Raw genomic sequence first — 22,603 nt, forward strand, 5'->3', positions numbered from 1 at the left:
CTTGCCCCCCACCATATTATTCCTGCACCTTGTGTGGACTCTTCCAGAAGGTAAGAGAGTGGGGTGACCATGAGCACTGGACTTGGAGCTGGGGAGACCTCGTGTCCAGCCCTGAATGTCACTCCCTAATTTTGTCACCTTGGGCACCTTTCTTAGCCTCAGTTTCCTTGCCAGTGAAAAGTGGGACTTATAATAGCACACATCTAGTTATGAACATTTAATGCTTTAATGTCAGTAAAGTGCTCAGCACATCTCCTGAAACCCAGAAAACACATTAGGTAAATGTTAGCTGCAGCTGGTATTGATCTTGCTATTGGTATTGGTATTGGTATTGTAATTGTATCCTGAGGCCAGACAAGCAGCTGTTTGTTGTGTGGCTTCCCAGAGAGACTCTGAGAGTCTTATCCTGTGGCGTTTTGTCTCATGGAGGGGGCTTTTCCTGTTGCCTCTGAGTTGTGGTCTGGGACTCCAAGCTGGCGGCAGAGGGATATCAGGTAACCCCAACCAGCAGCAAAGCGGGTAAGAAGGCTTCTCAGGGCTGAAGAGGCAGCCAAAATGCTGCCCTGCCCTCCCCCCGCCCCCCCCCACCCCCCCCACCCCCCCACCCCCCCCACCCCCCACGCCGAATCCTTCCACCCCCAGGCACATAAGCTGGAGACTGTGGAAGAGGCAGAGGGACCTTCAGGAGTCCTAGGCCAGGGCCACGGGGCAGGGTGGGGTGGGGGGGTTGCGCAGGGGGGAGGGCTGGGGAGCGAGTTAAGCAAGAGACTTGGGTTTTTCCCTCCCCCAACACCCACGCCCAGCAGAGAGGGAGGAAGAGGAAGGAAAAGCAGGCGGTTCCCTGTCTCCCTCCTGGAGAGCAGAGCAAGGCCTGGCTGCTCTGTGGAAGGGGACAGGATGAGGGTGAACTTGGATTTGAGAAGTTTTAGATTCAACCAAACCGGCGATTTTTTTTTTTTTTTTTTTTTTTTTTTGCGGTACGCGGGCCTCTCACTGTTGTGGCCTCTCCCGTTGCGGAGCACAGGCTCCGGACGCGCAGGCTCAGCGGCCATGGCTCACGGGCCCAGGCGCTCCGTGGCATGTGGGATCTTCCCGGACCGGGGCACGAACCCGCGTCCCCTGCATCGGCAGGCGGACTCTCAACCACTGCGCCACCAGGGAAGCCCTAAACCGGCGATTTTATTGCTCAAAATTCCCCGGGGAAATGACGGAGTCTGCCCGAGCCCTAGAAAAGGGACAGGAAGCAGAGATTGGAAAGAACGAATCACTAGTGGGGAAGAAATCAAATTATTTCCTTTGCGTTCCCAGCAGGCCAACAGCTCAGCTTGTCTCCCAGCGCCTGGAGCAAGCTGGTGGCCGACCCAGCCTCACTGGAGGACGGGTCACTCCCTCCACCAGGGAGTTCCATGCCCCAGACGCGCTCCCATGAGGGTCTTGGCCCTGGACGCCCCCTGCCCCCCAGAGCCCATGCTCTCAGCAGACTCAGAGCCCGTGCACAGAAATGCCCTGCTTGGTTTGATGCTCTGCTGTCCCCGTCTTGAAACTCTTAAGACCTTTGCGAACAAGGGACCCCACATTTTCCTTTTGCACTGGACCCTGAAAATTATTATTTGGTCCTGGAATGGTTACTTTCTTCCCAAGGTCACAGCCAGCGAATGGAACCCACTCCTAGGTCCCAGGTCTCCTGTGCAAACTGCTCCCCACGGCACCTTCCGGGGGTCTCTGAGCCCAGACAGGCTCCCCACCTTCCTCCTTCCGCAGAAGGAAAGCTCTGAGCCCACCACCCACTTTGCCTCTCTTCTCTGAGAGCCTTGGCCTGCGCAGACCACCAGAAGAGGGGCCCCAGCCAGCAGGAGCAGGTCACCATCGGACACAGCTCTTGCCCATTTTGGGGGGCAGGCGTGGGGTGGGCCGCGCTATAGGTCCTCTAGGGCACAGAAACCTACAGGAAGTTACACAGAATTTCCAGAAGCTGCAATGGAATGAGAAGGCCAAGGGCAAAATGGGAGACAGTCCCACAACAGGAATCAAGTAAGTGCAAAGACTCAGCACTTCCTGCGCGCCAGGCTCTGTGCTGAGTTCCCTGCATTACTGGGGTCAGCGTGTTAACCTGCCTAATCTTCACAAGCATGCCGCCTTGACTATTTCCTCTCTATTCTACAGAATAGGAAACAAGGCACAGAGAGGTAAGTAACCGTCCAAGAGTCATCGTAGCTAGTGAGTGGCAGAGCCCCCGTGTCCCCAGGGTATACTTTGTGCCCTGGGTGTTTTCCACTTGTTATCTCTAACTGTTGCAATAACTCCACAGTGGTGATTAATGCTAACCAAAGATTTCGGATGTCTTCATGGTATGTGTTAAGATGGTACTTTCTGGCCCCTTTGTTGGGGTGAACTCAACTAGATCTGCATTAGTTTGGGGGTTCTCCAGAGAAATAGAACCAGCAGGAGATTATATTCATATAATGTTACATATAATATATATTATATATACAATGATTATGTAATAATTAGACATAATATAGTTACATGTGTCCAAAGATTTATTTTAAGAAGTTGGCTCACACGGCTGTGGAGCTGGCAAGTCCTAAATTTGTCGGGCAGCCCAGCAGGCTGGAAACTCAGGCAGGCGTTGATGCTGAGGGCTTGAGACAGAGTTTCCTCTCTGGGAAACCTCCGTGTTTGCTCGTAAGGCCTTCCAACTGATTGGATGAGGCCCGGCCACGTTATAGAGGGTGATGTCCTTTACTTAAAGTCAACACACCTCCAGAACATTTTCACGGCAGCATCTAGATTAGCGTTTGATCAAATCACTGGGTACGATGGCCCGGCCAAACTGACACAAAACTAACCACCACCAGTTCTGACCAGTAAGCCCTGTGCAGAACTTGCTCGTCACTTGCAGGTTGTGCATTTAACTGTCAGTGCGAAGCCCTCCAAAGCTCCTTCTTTTTCTCTGCTCAGTGACCAGCAACGTTCAAGATGGGGGCTGCCAGGTCAGCCTGGGTCCTGGACTGAGGTGACATGAACGAGGTTTCCTATACAGCCTTGATGTGATTGAAAGGGGAGCCAGAAAAAAAACTCTCGGATTTGGGAGAATTTTGTGAAGCTAAACCAGGTCTAAATAAATTGGGTCCCTCTGCTTCACCCTGCATTCGTGCAACCCTCATGAACTGGCTTGCTGTTTCTCGAGCATCCCCCAGAGGCATCCCCACATCCTAGCCTCCCCTCATAGGTGGTGTTATGAAAGGCTCCACGCTTGCTACCAAGGATGAAATAACACACACCAACCTGTGATGTCTGAACCTTGGTCAGCGCCAAAATAGCAAGTCACCCAGCTGTCTAGCCTGCTGACCTGGTTCCTAAAATTGCTGACTGTTTGTTCCCATAAATGTTCTCCTTCTGGGGTTTGGAGGACAAATAAGTAGATCCTAGGTTCAAACAGCACCTGAGACCTGGGTCCCACAACTAACTCTTCCTTTAGAACATGTTGACTTTGGCTGAGATAGTCATCCAGCAAGACAACTAATTCTCTCTTCCAAACCATGGCTGGCAGCACCCGGGAGAATCCCCTGGTCCACTTCCAGGAGAAGCGACGAGGCCTATATCCTAAAGAGTGAGCCCTCTGTGATGCTCTCAAGACCCTTGAAGACTATGCCTGCCTGCCGGCCATCCATCTACTCATTCGTCCATCCATCTATTCATCCACTTATCCATCCACTCATCCACCCATCCATCCATCCATCTACTCATCCATCTGTCCACTTGTCTATCCATCTATCTACTCATCCCTCCTTCCATCCATCCATCCAACCATCCAACCATCCAACCAGCCATCAGCTCACCCATCCATCTATCCTCCCATCTTTCCTTCCTCCCTCCCTCCCTTCCTTCCTTCCACTCGTCTACCCAACAAACAGTGATTTGAGTTTCTACTCTGTGCAAGCGCAGGGCCTCCAGCTCTACACTGATAGACACAGACCCTGCCTCATGGACGTAGTTGCGGAGACAGACATTCAACATATAATTGCAGAAATAATTTTAAATGTGATAAATGCTAGGGAATGAAAAGTATGGGACACTAGGAGGAAAGATAATGGGAACTGGGCCTGGTTTGGTGGGTGTGGTGGGGAAATTTCGGGTCAGAAAAGGCCTCCTGAGAAAGTACTGTTTGAGTTCAGCTCTAACAGAGGAAAGCCTGGGAGAGAACTGAGGCTGGGAAAGAAATACCGGGCGCCAAAGCCCTGAGGCAAGAGCAGTCTTTCCCAGAATGCGAGCCGGGGTTGCCAAACTCTTCAGAGTGGATGGGCCTGTGCGGAGGCAGGAGGAGGAAGCAGGAGAGACTCTCTTCTTAGTCACGTGGCGGGGCTGTGCTGGGGGAGAACCGTGATGCTGTCAAGGGAGCATGGGGCTCCAGGTGAGGCCAAAAGACTGGCATTCAAAGGCTGGTTTTGCCACTTCCTCAGTGCATGATTTGGGGCAAGAGACTTTACATTGCTAAGTGTCAGTTTTATTGTATGTAATATGGAGTTAGTAATAGTAACAATGATTAACATTTAGTGAGATCTTACTCGGTGCCGGTCATTCTTCTTAGGACTTTACACATGTTATTCAATCAACAATGATTTCAACCTTGCACTATTGTAGTACCGTTATTATTCCCACTTTACAGATTAGGAAAAGTGATGCACAGTGAGATTGAGAAACCTTCTCAAGGTCACACAACTAGTAGAGCATGGAGATTTGAATGCAGGCCCATGGGCCCTGCTGTCCATGCTCTTAACTATTAGACTACATTGCCACGCGCAAGTTGTATCAGTAAGGATATGTTAGGTTATGAGGCAGTAACAAACAACCCCAGAAACTTTTTTTACTATGATGCAGTAACAAACAAAATGAACACACTGGGCCGAGTTCATTTAGAAGGTATATTTTTCATTTCTATAACTTTGGAGTTTTTAGAAGATGTATTTATGTTAGTGATATCAAATTTCATTGCACCATGAACAGAGCATGTGGTCTCTATGACACCAAGCTTTTAAAATGAGCTGAAACTTGTTTTATGGCCAATTATGTGCTCAATTTTTGAAAATTTTCCTTGTATTTGAGTATAACATTCTCTAATTACCGGGTGGATGGATAGACAGATAGACAGATAAAGAGACATATAGAGAGCTATATGTATATACAATTTTTTTTAGGTCAAACTTGTTAATTGTTGCTTCAGTGATCTCATGGTACATACAAGCCACTCCACAACTTAGAGGATTAACACCTTTTCTTTGGTTGTGATTCTGCAAACTGGGCAGGGCTCAGATGGGCAGTTCTACTCGTCCTTCCAGTGGCCGTATTCACTTGCAGATTGACTGAGGGCTTGGCTCAGCTGGGACACTGGGGTGGCAGGGGGTCTTTCCGAGTAGTCTCACGGCCTTTACCTTTTCCCGTGGTCTCTCCAGCAGAGTAGCTGGACTTCTTAAATGGCAGCTCAGGACTCCAAAATTGCAAAAACGGAAGCCATCAGGCTTTCTCAAGGCTTAAGCCTGGAACTGGTGGAATGTCACCTCTGCCACATTCTACTAACATTTGTCAAAATGAGCCCCAGGTCTGATCCAGATTCAAGTGGAAGAAGAACCAGGAGAAGTGGTTCATTTAGGTTTAGTGGTTTAGTGGTTCCTAACGCAATAGACTACCACGATTGTATTTTTCAACTACTTCAACTATTAATTACTAAAAGAGGCATATTTAACCCACACCCACATCCCAGCAATGATGGTGGATTCCTCAGTTTCTCCTTGAGATTTGGTCCGTTTTTTCCCTTATATATTGGAGGCTATGTTATTAAGGGCATAAAAGTTTAGAATGGTTATCAATACATCTTACCAGTGAATTAAACCTTTTATTGTACAAAGTGACTCTTTATCACTAGTAATGCTTTTGGACTTAAAATCTATTTTGCTTCCTATGTATGTAAATATGTCAGACTTCTTTTTGTTGGTATTTGCCTGGTAAATCTCTGCATTCTTTTACTTCGCTCTTTTCTGGGTTGTTAGGTATGTCCTTTACAAGCATGTAGCTGGACCTTGTTTTTATTTTATCCAGTCTGACAATATTGTCTTTTTTTGTGTGTGTGTGGTACGCGGGCCTCTCACTGTTGTGGCCTCTCCCGTTGCGGAGCACAGGCTCCGGACGCGCAAACTCAGCGGCCATGGCTCACGGGTCCAGCCGCCCCGCGGCATGTGGGATCTTCCCGGACCGGGGCACGAACCCATGTCCCCTGCATCGGCAGGCGGACTCTCAACCACTGCGCCACCAGGGAAGCCCTGACAATATTGTCTTTTTACGTTTATTCTGATGAGTCTACGTACGTTTATTCTGATGAGTCATATATTTGGATTTATTTCCACTTTCTTATTTTTCCCTATTTGTCCTGTGTTTATTCTTATGTTACTTTTTTCTTCATTTTTCACATTCTTTTGTATTGATTGGTTTTTGTTTTCCCATTCCATTTTTCCCCTCCGCTAGTGTGGAATTTATACGCTCTATTTCTCTACCTGTTGTGTTTACCCTAAAAATTTTAACATGAATATTTAACTTGACAAAGTTTAACATTAATCAAAATATTTATTCTCCTCTCAAACAGTTCAAAGACCTTAGAACACTTTAATTATGACTGTCCCCTCCCTACATATACACCTTTAATGTCCAGTATTTTAGTTCTATTTTTTTCTTCACTCTGCAAGTTAGAATTATTATTGCTGTTTAATACATTCTCTAATGAGGATTACCTATATGTTCACAAAACAGCCAGCATTCCCTTTTGTGTGGCACACCTTCCTTTGGTGATTATTTTTTCTTCTTCCTGAAGCACATTGCATTAGATCACCAGGGCTGCCATAATAAAGTACCACAGACTAGGGGGCTTAACAACAGAAATTTATTTTCTCAAAATTCTGGAGGCTAGAAGTCTGAAATCAAGGTGTTGGCAGGGTCGGTTTCTCCTGAGGCCTTTCTCCTTGGCTTGTAAATGGCCTTCTTCTCCCTGTGTCTTCACATGGTCTGCCTCTGTACATTTCCTTTTCTTATAAGCACATCCGCTGTATTGGGTCAAGGCCCACCCAGTGACCTCACTGTAACTTAATCACTCTTTAAGCCGCTATCTCCAAATACAGCCACTTGCTGGGGTACTGGGGGTTAGGACTTCAACATATGTATTTTGGGAAGGAGACACAATTCAGCCCATAACATACATTATTAGTATTAAATAATCTTCTATTTTTATTTGTTTGAAATGCTCTCATTGTCTCCACTTTCTTGAAAGCTATTTTACTGGGTTTACAATTCTAAGTTAATGGTTATTTTTTTCTCAATTTTTTCTCAATTTTTTTTTTTTTTGGCTGTGCCACAAGACATGAGGGATCTTACTTCCCTGACCAGGGATTGAACCCACGCCCCCTGCAGTGGAAACATGGAGTCTTAACTACTGGGCCAACAGGGAAGCCTCTCGATGTTTTTAAGATATTATTTGCCACCTGGCTTCTACTTTTGTCGATGAGATATCAACTCTTCATTTATGCTGTTCCTTTGAAGATTACATGAGTCAGTACATGCAAAGTGCTTAGAATGGTGTCTGGCGCCTAGTAACTATTATATAAATAGTAGCCGTTGGGAATTCCCTGTATTCCCTGGTGGTCCAGTGACTAAGACTCAGCGCTTTCACTGCTAAGGGCCCAGTTTCAATCCCTGGTCGGGGAACTAAGATCCTGCAAAGCAGACCAGAGCAGACAAAAAAACCACACAAATGGCTATTATTATTTTCTCTCTGGATGCTTTTAAGATCTTCTCTTTGTCTTTGATGTCCTTGAATTGCATGATGGTATATCTTGGCCTGGATTTTTTTTATCAAGCTAAGCATTTCATGTCATTTGTCAATTTAAAACTCTCAGCCATTATCACTTCAAATATTTCCTCTTCCTCATTCTCTCTGTTCCCTTCTGGGACTCTGGTTAGATATATGTTCGATATGCTCCCTCTGTCTTTCCTGTTTCTTTCTTATCCTCCATATCTTTCTCTGTGTTGGATTCAAGGTTATTTTTTCAGAGCTGTATTCCAGTTTATTCTCTTCATCTGTGTCTTAATCTGCAACTTACCTACTAAGTACCTATTTCAGTTATTATATTTTTTATTTTTAGATGTATTATGTGGTTCTTTTTCACATCTGCCCAGACATTTTTAATATTCTCTTATATTTATACTTTCAATACCCTCTTTTTCTTTTTTAGAGATATTAAATATATTTATTCTATGACCTGTGATAGTTCCAGCATCTCAAATCCTTGTGAGTGCAATTCTGCTGAATGTAGTTTGGGCGGACTTTTACTCATGATGCTTTATTTTCTTGTGTGTTTATTTTTATTTTTATTTATTTGGTTGGGCCGGGTCTTAGTTGCAGCAGGCAGTCTCCTTAGTTGCAGCACATGGGCTCCTTAGTTGCAGCTCACAGGCTCCCCAATTGTGGCATGCGATATCCTAGTTGTGGCATGCTTGTGGGATCCAGCACCCTGACCAGGGAACGAACCCGGGCGCCTGCATTGGTAGCTCAGAGTTCCATCCACTGTGCCACCAGGGAAGTCCCAGTGATTTTGTTTTTAAATGTAAACTTACTCTCCTTGGCATTCAGTCTCTTGATAAGTGATTGGTATCCATACAACTGATTTTACTAGTTTACCCTTTCACTGAATGTATAGTCCTTTGTGGTCCTGGGTTTATGCAGTCGTCTCCTATCAGACTCACTACCTTCAATGATCTCTAGGTTTTATCTCCTGTCCCTCACCTGTAGCCAGGAAAATAGGGCAGGTTCACAAGGGTTCAGCAGATGTCCTCAGGGTGGCTGGAGACCACCACTAGCCAGTCTAACTCTGAATTTCTGCTTCTGCTTTGAGTTTGCCCTCTGAGACTTCCTTACTCAGCTTGGTGACTCTTTCAAAAAGTTGTAATATTTTATATAGCATTTTTCATTGTTGCTGGAGGAGGGTTGTAGTGTTTTGGTCTACCACACTGCCAGAAAAGGAAGTCTATTTATTATTTCTCTCCTCCATCTCTTCCCCCACTGCTGGAACTCTTACCAATCACATGTAACTCTCTGATCCTTCCTCTCAAGATTTCCATCTCTTTATACTTTTTTTTTTTTTTTTTGGTGGTACGTGGGCCTCTCACTGTTGTGGCCTCTCCCATGGCGGAGCACAGGCTCCGGACTCGCAGGCTCAGCGGCCACGGCTCACGGGCCCAGCCGTGGGATCTTCTGCGGCATGTGGGATCTTCCCAGACCGGGGCACGAACCCATGTCCCCTGCATCAGCAGGCGGACTCTCAACCACTGCGCCACCAGGGAAGCCCTCTTTATACTTTTCCTCTGCGTTTTGAGATATTTCCTTCACTTTATCTTCCAGTTCTCTCATTTTGTTTTCAACCCCTCTCAATGGTTACCGTTCTATCTTCTATGGGAAAGAAAATCATATGTTGTTGTTGTATAATGTCTTTTTATGCCATGAACAATTCTCCTAAGGTGGGGTGATGATGGTGACAGTGATAATGATGACAGTGGTGATGATGGTGATGACAATGGAGATGATGGTGGTGGCGGTGATGGTGATGATGGTGTTAGCGATGGTGTTTTCACTTATTTACCACTAGCTGAGATGTTCTGTTTTGTCTTCTCTCTGGCACCTGGGTCCCCTTAGGCCTATTTAAATTTTCTTTTTCTTGCTCAGAGCTCTTTGGCCTTCAGTGAAAGCTTTTAGGCTCTCTTTTGCACTGATGAAAGCCGAGGTAACAAGCCAGCTGTTGCTACCCTGACAAGCACTGAGAGGAAGCTCCCAGTTGTCAGTAGCTGCAGTATGTTGACAAGCTCCCAGGCCCCTCACCCGTGCGGCTCTCCCACATCCTCCCCAGGCCAGAGTAGCCCTACAAGCTCACAGGAGACTACAATGGGACCCAAGGGGACCCTCTTCCTTTTAGGAACCCCAGAATCTTGGGCCTTATCCTAGGCTTCTGAGATCTGATCCCCTCACTCCTACCTAGCTGGAGGGTGAAAGAGTTGGTGGCTGTTCCCTTTTCTAGAGATTCTGGAAGAGCTCTCTGTTCCACATATACGCTCCAGGCCCTGCCATCGGACACTCCCTTCTGACTGCCCCTTAGCTCAGGAGGTGGAGTTGAATACAAGCCGGGAGGAACTTTCAGGCCACCCTTCCCACCCCCTCTGCCAATTTTTAAACACACAGTGGCCATCTGTTTGCAAATTTTGGTCTTGCTTATTCTTTTTAGGAACCATATGTTATTGCATTTATATGGCTGTGCGTTCATTTATTTAACCTGAGCTTTTCCCAGATTTTGATTTTTAATATCATACAATGTACAGTCCTTATGAATCTTCATCATCACGCCATTATTATTATTCTAAATTTGCAGTACCTGATTCCCAAAGCTCCGTGACGATGATAATAAAAATGTTAGAAATTACTGAATGCCCGTGATGTGCTGGGCCGTTACATGTGTTAACTTATGTAACACTTATTTCACAGCCCTATTTTTATCCTGATTTTACAGGTAAGGAAATTAAGTCTCAGAGAGGTTAAGTGACTCATTCAAGGTCACACAGCTAATAGGGAATGGAGGCAAGCTTCAAAGTTCTCATGCCTTCACTATCTCCATACCCTGCATGGAGAATACACTGGGTCAGATTTCCAGTCCAATTTCTGCAATTTAATAACCACACTTCCCCTGACAAGTGACATTAGCTTCTTGGGACCTAGATTCTTCTGTTACCATAATCTCTGCCTTGCCTCCCTCCCAGCAGTGTGGAAGAGGTCAAAGAGATCGTGTACGTGGAAGCACTTTAAAAACTATGACGTGCCATACACATAATACAAATACAAATAATTGAGATTCTTTCTGAGTACACATTTAAGCTTCTTGATTTCAAGCACTGTAGCCCTTAACAAATGTGAAAGAGATGTCCAGAGATCTAGTCAGATCTCCAAATTGGATACTATATAATGATTGCAGAAACAAGGCATAGCTGTTTTTAAAGATACAAAGTTATCTGTAAATGCCTGGAGCAGTTGCTCTAAGTGTTTTCTGAATCACCTTTTCTTAATTTCTTTTAACTGAATGACAGACTAACTCTAGTCCACTGCTGAATTCCACATTCCTCTCTTTATTTGTTCAAAATTCCTTTTTGTGTGTGTGTAAGAAACATTGCTTTCTTAGGCCTCTCCACTTCCTCTGTACTTCTGTCATACACTAGTGTTTGGCTTTCTGCGGAAGGCCATTTTCGCAAAGAAACAAGACTTTATTTTTCATCATTTTGAAAGATGAGAAAGTACTAGATAATGTGTTGATTCATAAGTGGTACAAATTCACACCTCAGTAATCGACAAATGCCACACACCATGGGCATTCAAGGTCCCGAGGGAGTTTATATTTCTGAGTCAAATCCTTGAATACCGCGGTTCTATGGCAGAAACTAGGCACTCCTTTAGTCGGCGCTTTGCCTGGTAACTAGAGCAGCCTGGCTCCCTTACCAAAATGTGAACATCTCTTGATGCAAAGGCTGCATCTTCTTCATCTTCAGATTCTTCTCCAGAAGTCCCCAGTGCCTGGTGTTTTCATGATTATGCAAAACTTACTTGTAGAACTGAATGGCATCACCTTCATGAATTCTTTTTTCCACTGCGCATACCCCTCTCTAGTTAGAGGCAGAGCGGGTTCTTGTTGGCCTTTGTGTGGGACGGCATGTCAGTCATTTGTAGACTGGTCTTTATTTTATCCACCTGGTGAGAGGGAGGGTTTGGACAGGATGATCTTTAGGACCTGTTTAATTAAACAAGGAGGTGTCCCTAATGCCCTGGCCGCCTGCAGGAGCAGACCAAAATTTAAGCCTGTGAATGCTTCAAGGTTATGAAACCAAAAGACAACGCAGATAAGCTTGTTGATTTCAAGCACCTTAGCCTCTTAACAAATGTGAAAGATGTGTTCAGAGACCTTGTCAAATCCCCAAATTGGATACCGTAAGCTAAAGACAACCAATCACAAACAGCTAACGAGCCTTTAAGCTGTATCCAATCAAATAATTTCCTACCTTTGCTTTGCACTTTCTCTCCCTATAAGTTTCCTGGCTCCCTGCTGCAAAGTGCTCCCAACTGGGTTGACGCCACCCTATTCGAATTGATTTTTGCTCAAATAAACTCTTAAACTTTTAAAATATGTCTTAGTTTATCTTTTAACAGATCATGGCTCCCAAAGCCCACCAGTCTCCTGGAGATTAAGAGATACCTGAGCTCCTTCCTGGAAGTTCTGACTCCCAATAGATCTGGGATAGGTAAGAATTAGTAATAAGATCAGCTAACACTTATCAAGAACTTGCTTGGGTCTAGGCATGGTGCTAAGTGTTTTACAAGTTCATGTTCTCAGTTTACATCTTCACAACCATCTGAGGTAGTTGCTATTATGGCCCCTGTTTTATAGAGGAAGAAATTTAAGCTAAAAATGGGGGGGAGGTGGGGGTAGCTGCCTAGAAGGTTATGTAACTAGTAACGGGTCGAGAGGAGATTCCATCTCAGATCCGTGCTACAGGAGCCTTTGGCGGGGTGGGTTGGGGGGGAGGGGCTCCTGGTGATTTTGATGATAAGCCAGCTGTGAGAAACGCCGCCCAGAGGCCCACGCCACCCTTAAAGGATGCATCTGTTTGCAATGTTTGGCCCATCCCCCTCCAGTGTTTCTGGAAAGAACAGCTTTCTCTCTAAACCTAAGACGAGCAGCTGGACCTCTTATCGACATTTCCCAGCTTTCGGGCAACGCCGAGTCCACTCCGGGAGCCTCTGGGTCTCACAGGTTACCCCAGTCTGGGAACCCAGAGAGACTTTCTGTACACCTGGCACTTCTGGTCCCGCCCCGTTTCGCGACACCCCCAATCCTAAGTCCGTTCTTCGCGATTGACGTGAACAGTTATAATTGGTTATAACGTACTGCCGCTCCGCCTCCTCGAAGACTCCGCCTCCCTTTCATTCTGAAAGAAAGAACCTCGGCCCGGGCGCCCAATGAGAAGCGCCCCCACCCCAAAGGTCCCTCCTTTTTCGGCGCCGACTCCGCCCCCAGGGCCGGAGAGATGCCCGCCTTTCGGTGTAGCATGGCCCAATAGGAGGGCGCGACCGTCCGGACGGACGGCAGCCGGCCCAATCCCTGGGCCTCGGGCTGCGTCGCCCCGCCCCTCCGCCGGGCCGAGCGGCGGGCAAGAGCGGGCCTCGGGGCGGCGGCGGCGGCGGACGCGGCCTGAGGGAGCGGCCGGCTGCCGCCTCGCCCGCCGCGGGGTCCATGGCCTGAGCGGCCATGTCCGGCGTGGTGCGGACCCTCAGCCGCTGCCTGCTGCCGGCCGAGGCCGGCGGGGCCCGCGAGCGCAGGGCGGGCGGCGGCGGGGCCCGCGACGCGGAGCGCGAGGCGCGGCGGCGCAGCCGGGACATCGACGCGGGGCTGGCCCGCGAGCGGCGCGCCGTGCGGCGCCTCGTCAAGATCCTGCTGCTGGGCGCGGGCGAGAGCGGCAAGTCCACCTTCCTCAAGCAGATGCGCATCATCCACGGCCGGGAGTTCGACCAGAAGGCGCTGCTCGAGTTCCGCGACACCATCTTCGACAACATCCTTAAGGTACGCTCTCCCCGCGTCCCCGCCCGCACACCTGCGCCCAGGTGCGCGCAGGTGCGGCCCCGCGGACTCCTGCGCCCCGGCCGGCACCGCGGCCCACGCCTTTGTCTGCCCCTGGTCTGGCCGCAGCGGCCCCGTGCCCCCAGCTTTGGGGGAGCCGGCCAAGGATGCGCACCCTGTCTCCCCGTCGGCCTGGTGGCCTTCGCCTCTGCTCTTCTCGGGGATTTGGGGGCTGAGGAAGCGGGAAAGCCGGACACCTTCTGGGGCTTCGGAGGCGCGGGGGCTTTAGCGGTGGGGAGGGCCCCTCCTGGATTCAGGGTGCCGTCCTTGCCCTGCCCTCCCAGTAGGTTCAGAAGAGCGGTGTAGACTGGGGAGGAAACCGGCCGCACGTCTCTCCTTTTAAACTGGTTATTAGGAAAATTTCCAACATATACAGAGTAGAGGAAATAGAAGGAGCAGTAAGTACCCAGGCCCCTCCCCACAACTTCAGCAGTGATGGACTCGGCGTCCGCCTTGTTTCACCTGTACCTCTGCCACTGTGATTTGGAAGCAAACCCCAGACACTGTGTAGATTCACTGGAAGGTGTTTGTTTACAGAGCTCACAGATGAGCGTACGGTGGTTATGTTTTTTAAAATGATGCCTTATGAACCCTGAAAATTTAATAACTCCTTAACATGGTAAAGCACCCAGCCCGGTTCAGGTTTCCTCCATTGTCACGTAACTGTTTTGTTTGCGTTAGGATATAAATCTTTGCGTTGCAGTTTTTAACATCTCTCTCAGGTGTGTTTAATCCCCAGGTGCTCCTTCTGTCCCTTGCTCCATTTTTATCATTTGCTACTTGTTTGTAGGAAAAAAAAAAAGCATAGAGCTGACCAAGTTTGGGTTCTAGTTTCTGTGTACTGTGTGAACCTGTAGTAGAGGGCCCCAAAGAAGGGAATTCTGGAGAAACCTGATGAGGGGAAAATAGAGCCTCTCCTGAACCTAGAATAGGGTCATTTCCTTTTTTTTTTTTCTTATAGTTTCTTACCTCTACCGTTTCCTTTCCCCTTCACCTGCCCTTTCCATGGCCCATTTTGGGGAAACCAAATTACAGGTATGAGGAAAGTTGTCTCAAAACAGAGGTAGAGGGAAGCTTGTCAAACAGAATCCTCTCTGGAGATGAGATCTTGCGGTGCCTGAGGAACTCTAAATTTAGCCAAGGGCTGTATAACCAGCCCATGGGCACATGTCTTTCACTTCACCCATGAGGAAGCTCTGGGCCTTGGTGATGAAGTGGCTCCCCGCTGGGACCTGGAACCCTGGGCTCCAGACTTCCAGGCCTGCATCAGGAATCTCGCACCAGTATTCTCACTTGCTGTATTTGTTAGTAAAACATTTCGTTTTGATAGAAATAGCTCTTTTAGGATCCTGCCGGGAAGAGAATAATTTGAATGATAAAACACCCGTTTCCTTTTCACCTCTTTCAAAAGCCTCTCTGTGAGTCAGAGCTCTGGCCCAATACTTCATAAACTTTAAAGGCTAGGTGCCCAGTATGATCCAAGGGATTAACTGTGTGTTTAAAATTCCCCTCATCTTCTGGGGTAAAGTTCATTTGATTGTCTTTCTCTGTCACAGAGCTCGATTTTATTTTTGCGGCTTTTCTGGACCTCTTAACCAAGCAGGTTATAAGATTTGGCTGATGGACTCGCAGTTTCTTTCAACTCGGGAGGCAGAGAAAATACTTAGAAACAGAATCTTAAATCTAAATCAGTGTATTAAGTGCATTTTTAGAAAACTCAGTCTTAGCTTTTCCCAATACATACAGACACTAACTTTTACTAACTTCCTTACCAGCAAGAAACAAGATTTGTTGTTAATCAGTATCCTATTTTCCTTGTCAACTTTTTTTCTTTTTTAATAATTGTAATTCCATATTAAGCTCACTTTGTCTGTTTTGACCATTTCAATGAGTAGTTAGCAATTCATCTTTCACTGTAAAACCAATAATTACCTCTCCCCTCATTTTTATTTGGACAGATCACTTTGGGAAGAGACTTTTTAAATAAATTGCTTTGTAGTGGCTCTAGTAGCAGATATTTGAATAATAACTCTTCAGAATAATATTTGTGTCTACAAATAGAGTTCGTGTTAACGGGCTATTTTTAAAGCACTAGCTATGTGCCAGGCCTTTTCATATATGGCCTTTAATTTTCGTAATGCTTCAAATGGTATTGTCGCAGCATAAGGTCAGTTACCTAATTCATAGGTGACACAGCTGGGAACCAAACCTGATCTTTTTTTTTAAATTAAACTTTTAATGCTGAGAGAACTGTAGAGTCCCATGCAGTTTTAATAAATAATAGAGAGCTCCTATGTACCCTTTAACCAGTTCCCCACAACGGTGAGATCTTGTAAAACTAGTACAATATCACAACCAAGATACCGACGTTGAGAAAGTGAAGACACAGAACGTTCCCATCACAACAAGTATTCCTCACGTTGCCTTTTATAGCCACTGCCACCCTTCGCCCTCCCCCGACCTGGCAGTGACTGATCTATTTTCCAATTCTATAATTTCGTCATTTCATGAATATGATATAAATGGAGTCTTGCAAGATGTGACCTTTTGGAATTGGCTTTTATCACTCAGCATGATTCCCTAGAGATACACCCCAGTTACTGTGTGTGTTCACAATCAGTAGTTCCTGCCTTTTAATTGCTGAGTAGTATCCATGGTAAGAATTTACCACCGTACACCATTTAACCATTCGCCTGTTGAAGGACATCTGGGTTGTTTCCAGTTTCTGCCTATTATGAATAAATCTTCTATGAACACTTGTGTACATGTTTTTTGTAAGTACATAAATTTTCATGTATCTGGGATAAATGCCCAAGAGTGCAGTTGCTCAGCTGTGTGGCAGGTGCATGTTTAGTTTTATAAGAACCTGCCAACCTGCTTCTGAAGTGGCTGTACTATTTTATATTCCCACCAGCCGTGTATGAGTGAGTGATCCAGTTTCTCTGCATCCTTGCTAGCATTTGGTGTTGTCACTATTTTTTATTTCAGCCATCTCTGATAGGTGCGTAAGTGCTATGTTACTGCCATTTTAATTTGCATTTCCCTGTGGCTAATGATACTTTCCTGTGCTCATTTGCTGTCTGTATATTCTCTTTGATGAAATGTCTCTTCATACTTTTTAGCCGTTTTGTAATTAGTTTCCTTGTTTCTTTATTGTTGAGTTTTGAATGTTCTTTATATATTCTGGGTTCCACTCCTTTGTGAAATACGTGTTTTGCAAATATTTTCTCCCAACCCGTAGCTTGTCTTTTCATCCTTTTTAACAGGGTCTTTTGCAGAGCAAAAGTTTTTAATTTTGATGAGGTCCAATTTATCAGTTTTTCCGTTTATGGATCATGCTTTTCGTGTCAAGTCTAAGAACTCTTTACCTAACCCTAGATCCCAAAGATTTTCTCCTATTTTTTAAAAAATTTTATAGGTGTACATTTTACTTTTAAGCCCCTGATCCATTTTGGGTTAATATTTGTGTAAGGTGTGAGGTTTAGGTGGAGATTTTTTTGTTTTTTCTCTATGGATGTCCAGTTGTTCCAGGATTATCTGTTGAAAAGACTGTCCCTCCTCCTTTGAATTGCTTTTGCATCTTTGTCAAAAATCAAGTGGGCATGTTTGTGTGGATCTATTTCTGGGTTTTCCATTCTATTCCACTGATCTATCTCCTCTTCTGCCAGTATCACACGATGTTGATTGCTATCGCTATATAGTAGGCTTAATATCAAAGCGATTTCTCCCACTTCACTTTTCAAGATTGTTTTAGCTATTCTAGGGTCTGTGCCTTTCCATTGTAAATTTTAGAATAAGCTTTCTTTTGTCTGTATTAAAAAAAAAAACTTGCTGTGATTTTGATAGCATTTGCATTAAACCATAGATCAGTTTGGGGAGAATTGACATCTCTCCTATGTTGAGTCTTCCAATTCATGAACATAGTATGTCCTCATTTATTTAGGTTGTCTTTGATTTCTTTCATCAGCATTTTGCACTTATCAACATACAGATCCTGTACATGTTTTGTTACATTTATACTTAAGTATTACATTTTCTTTAGAGCAGTTGTAAGTGATACTGTGCTTTTACTTTAAGTTTCCACATACTCATTGTTACTGTATAGCAATAGGATTGATTTTTGTGTCAATCATGTGTCCTGTGACCTTGCCAAATACATTTAATGGTTCTAAGAGCTTTCCTATAGATTCTTCAGGATTTTCTATGTAGATCATCATGTTATCTGCAAATAGGGACACTTATTTCTTCTTTCCCTAAAGTTAGGTATGCCTTTATTTCTTTTTCTTGCCTTACTGCAGTGGCTAGAACTTCCAGTATTAAGAGAGGTGAGAATAGTCATATCTTATGTTTCTTTCCTGATGTTGGTGATTTGTGTCTTCTCTTTTTATTTTTCTCAGTATTTTAGAGGCTTATCACTTTTACTGATTTTTTTTCCCCCGAAAACTGGCTTTTTATGTCATTGATTTTTCTGTTTTCAGTTTCATTTATTTCTGCTTTTTATTATTTTTTTCCTCCTACTTGCTCTGATTTTATTTTGCTCTTTTTTTTTTTAATTTCCTGAGGTAGAGACTTAGATTATTTACTTGAGACCTCTCCTCTTTTCTAATGTAAACATTTTAAGTGCTATAAATTTCCCCCTCAGCACTGCTTTAGCTGTAGTCACATATTTTGATATGTGGCATTTTAATTTTTATTCAGTTTCGTATGTATTTTTCTTGCTTTTGAGATAGCTTCTTTGGCCCATAGATTGTTTAGAAGTGTGTTACAGTTTCCAAGAGTAGAGAGATTTTCCTGTTATCTTTCTGTTCCTGATTTCTATGACTCCATTATGGTCAGAGAACATACTTTGTATGACTTCAGTTCTTTTAAATTTTTTGAGGTTTGTTTTATGACTCAGAATATGGTCTATCTTGGTATATGCTCAGTGGGCTTACGTTGGTGACTGTTCCATGGGTACTTGAAAAAAAATGTGTATTCTGTTGTTTGGTGGCGTTTTCTGCATATGTTGATTTGATCGGTTGCTTGATGGTGGTGTTGAGTTCTGTATCCTTGCTGATTTTCTTGTTAGTAGTTCTATCAGTTGCTGAGTGAGGTGTTGAAGTCTCCAACTATAATTGTCCATTTCTCCTTTAGTTCTATTGGGTTTTGCTTCATGTATTTTGAGACTTTGTTGTGTGGTACGTAAACATTTAGGATTATTATGTCCTCCTGATGGGTTGGTCTTTTTGTCATTATGTAATGTCCCTTTTGGTCTCTAGTAATTGTCTTTGCTCTGAAGTCTACTTTATCAGCTATTTTAACATAGCCACTCTTTTTTTTTTAATGAATGCTTTCATGGTATATGTTTACATCCTTTTGACCTACCCACATTGTTGTTTTGAAATGAGTTTCTTATAGACAGCATATTGTTATATTTTCTTATCTACTCTGCCGATCTGTTAATTTGTATATTCAGATGATTTACGTTTAAGGTAATTATTAACATGTTAGGGCACAAGTCTCCTATTTTATTATTTTATGTTTTTGTTTTTGTTTCTTCTGTTTCTGTGCTTCCTGCAGGTTATTTAAACATCTTTATTGATTGATATTTTGAGTAGCATATCAATCAAAGCTTTGTATCATTTTCTTGGTAGTTGCTCTAAGCTTACCATATACATACGCAATTTATCCCAGTCTACTGGAAGCTGTGTTTTACAGCTTTAAGTGAAGTGTGGGAACTTTATTTCCATTTAGATCCCTTTACCCTCCCCACCTTTTAAAAAATATTTATTTATTTATTTTTGGCTGCATTGGGTTTTCGTTGCTGCGCGCGGGCTTTCTCTAGTTGTGGCAAGTGGGGCCTACTCTGTGTTGTGCACGGGCTTCTCATTGTGGTGGCTTCTCTTGTTGCGGAGCACAGACTCTAGGCACGAGGGCTTCAGTAGTTGTGGCTCACAGGCTTAGTTGCTCCACAGCATGTGGGATCTTCCCGGACCAGGGCTGGAACCCACATCCCCTGCATTGGCAGGTGGATTCTTAACCACTGCGCCACCAGGGAAATCCTTATCCTCCCCACCTTTAAAATATCAGTGTCTTAAGTATTTCTTATACTTTGAGCACCACATCAGATGGTTTTACTTGAGTCATCAGATAGGATTTAAGAAATGCATGAGAAATAGGAGAATTTGTTATATTTATGCCTGTTTTTACCTATTCTGACTGTGTCCGTTCCTTGCTGAAGTTCTAGCCTTCTCCTGTTACTCTCTCCTTTCTCTTTGGAGAATTTCCCTTAGCCAGTCTTTAAGCATGGATTTGCCTGCAACAAATTCTCTCAGCTTTCCTTGTCCAAGAATGTCTTTATTTCACCTTTAATCTTGAAGGATGTCTTAGCTAGCGATTGGACTCACAGCTGACACTTATTTTCTTTTAGTCCTTGAAAAATGTGCCACCTCCTTCTGACCTCTGGTTTCAGACGAGAAATCAAATCATTCGAATTGCTGTTCCTCTGTAAGCTTGTCATGTCTCTCTGGCTGATTTTAAGATTTTTCCTTTGTCGTTGGTTTCCTGAAGTTTAATTATGATTTGTCTGGACATAGGTTTCTTTCAGCTTATTATATTTGGGGTTTGCTCAGCTTCTTAAATCTGTATATTTATGTCTTTTGACAAAATTGGGACATTTTCTGCCATTATTTCTTCACATACTTTTTCGGTCCTGCTCTTTTTCTCCCTTCCTTCTGGGACTCTGTTGATAGGCATCTAGCTCTTGTTCCTGACCTCTGGGTCCCTGAGACTCTGTTTCTTGTGGAAACAGAGGGGTTTGTGGGGTTCTAGCTCTGGCTCTCCCTAGGCCTGGCTGACACCAGGGAAGGCGAGGGGGCGGAAGTGACACTTGGCCCAGTCCCCCCCCACCTTCTACCCTCTGGGACTGGGTGGGGTGGAGGCTCAGCTCCCCCTCCCCCAACACTGCCCTGGTTGGGGGTTGGGAACACTTCCTGTGTGTCTAGGCAGGGATGGGCGCTGAGGTCCCTGTGTGGCCCCACTGCCAGCACGACGTGGTGGGCCACTTGGAACATGCCTGGTTCTGAGGCACAGGAAGGGGATGTGGAAGGTCAGCTTCCCTTTCAACCCCACTGAAACCTCAGAGGACGATTCTGCAGTTTTTCTGTTGGTTTTTGGCTGGAATAGGGTGGGTGTTGTCAAAAACGTTTTCTGTTGTAAGACCACCCTTTTCCTGGCCCTTTGGCTGGGGAGACAAGCTGCTCTTGGAGCTCTTTCCATCTGCCTTTTGGCTTTTCCAGCTTGGAGGCACTGGCAGCACCTTATCCTGGGCTGGTAGGGACAGTCAGGACACCTGGGGGACTCGCTGCCACGTCTTTCCTCAAGTCCTGGGTCCCAGGCAGCCTGCCACCTTCTTCCCACCCCCTTTCCTATGCGTGTTTTGTTGTGTTGTTTCTAGAGCCTTTTCACTTGTAGTGGGGAGGGCCTGGGAGGAATGGAGCTACTCTGTCTTGGCAGAACCGGACCAGACGTCTTCATCTTCCTGGTCCTTGATTCCAGGTTCAGGGCTCTTCCTTCGTGATCACAGTTGTGCCTGAGTTTGAGCACATTGTTTCTTTAACTTCATTGCCTCACTCTACCCCCTTGATGGATTATTTGAATCTACTAGTTGCTTTGACTTCCTGTAACTATTATCCATAAGACTACCTAATCTTTCTTTTTATTTTATTTTATTATTATTATTTTTTTTTTTTTTTGCGGTACGCGGGCCTCTCACTGCTGTGGCCTCTCCCATTGCGGAGCACAGGCTCCGGATGCGCAGGCTCAGCAGCCATGGCTCACGGGCCCAGCCGCTCCGCGGCATGTGGGATCTTCCCGGACCGGGGCACGAACCCGTGTCCCCTGCATCGGCAGGCAGACTCTCAACCACTGCGCCACCAGGGAAGCCCTCTTTTTATTTTTATAATCATTTTTTTCTTACCATCTTTATTGGAGTATAATTGCTTTACAGTGTTGTGTTAGTTGCTGCTGTATAATAAAGTGAATCAGCTATGTGTATACATGTATCCCCATATCCCCTCCCTCTTGCGTCTCCCTCCCACCCTCCCTATCCCACCCCTCTAGGTGGTCACAAAGCACGGAGCTGATCTTTCTGTGCTATGCGGCTGCTTCCCACTAGCTATCTATTTTACATTTGGTAGTGTATATATGTCCATGCCACTCTCCCACTTCGTCCCAGCTTACCCTTCCCCCTCCCCGTGTCCTCAAGTCCATTCTCTACGTCTGCATCTTTATTCCTGTCCTGCCCCTACGTTCTTTAGAACCTTTTTTTTTTTTTAAGATTCTATATATATGTGTTAGCATACGGTATTTGTTTTTCTCTTTCTGACTTACTTCACTCTGTATGACAGTCTCTAGGTCCATCCACCTCACTACAAATAACTCAATTTCGTTTCTTTTTATGGCTGAGTTATATTCCATTGTGTATATATGTGCCACATCTTCTTTATCCATTCATCTGTCGATGGACACTTAGGTTGCTTCCATATTTTTATAACCTTAAAGATGCTAGTCTGTCACTTCCCAAGTGGGCTCTCCCAAATGTTCATGTATTTGGTGCTTCAGAAATTATTTAATAACGCCTCTGGTGCTAGCGAGTGCCTCAGTGCATGTGTGGAAGGCTTTAAACCAGCTTGGCTTTATCTCACCGTGCTTTCCACTCCCTCATCTGTAATTTCAAGAATGATTTTTAATTAACCGATTTTTACATCCAGTTAGAGGTGAGTAAAATGTTAGCTGTGTGAGCTGTCCTTTGTTACGTGGACTGGAAATCAAATGCAGAATCGCATGGGTGCATCATTTAACCACACAAAGGCAGA

At 45.0% G+C, this 22,603-nt stretch overlaps 1 protein-coding gene across 12 annotated transcripts in view; it reads left to right on the forward strand.

Annotated features, from left to right (window-relative positions):
* Positions 1-13,259: 13,259 nt before the first annotated feature.
* GNA12 (G protein subunit alpha 12) overlaps positions 13,260-22,603 on the forward strand; it is a 126,048-nt gene continuing 116,704 nt past the window's right edge. For all 12 annotated transcript variants that reach the window (XR_007472272.1, XR_007472270.1, XR_007472276.1 and 9 more), the window contains exon 1: positions 13,260-13,691. Coding sequence is in view for 1 of the 12 variants with exons in the window: in XM_004268969.4 (XP_004269017.1) it covers positions 13,380-13,691 (312 nt within the window). In the remaining 11 variants the exon portion in view is untranslated. The remainder of the gene's footprint in view (positions 13,692-22,603) is intronic.

Source organism: Orcinus orca, chromosome 16, assembly GCF_937001465.1.
Source record: "Orcinus orca chromosome 16, mOrcOrc1.1, whole genome shotgun sequence".
NCBI lineage: Eukaryota > Metazoa > Chordata > Mammalia > Artiodactyla > Delphinidae > Orcinus > Orcinus orca.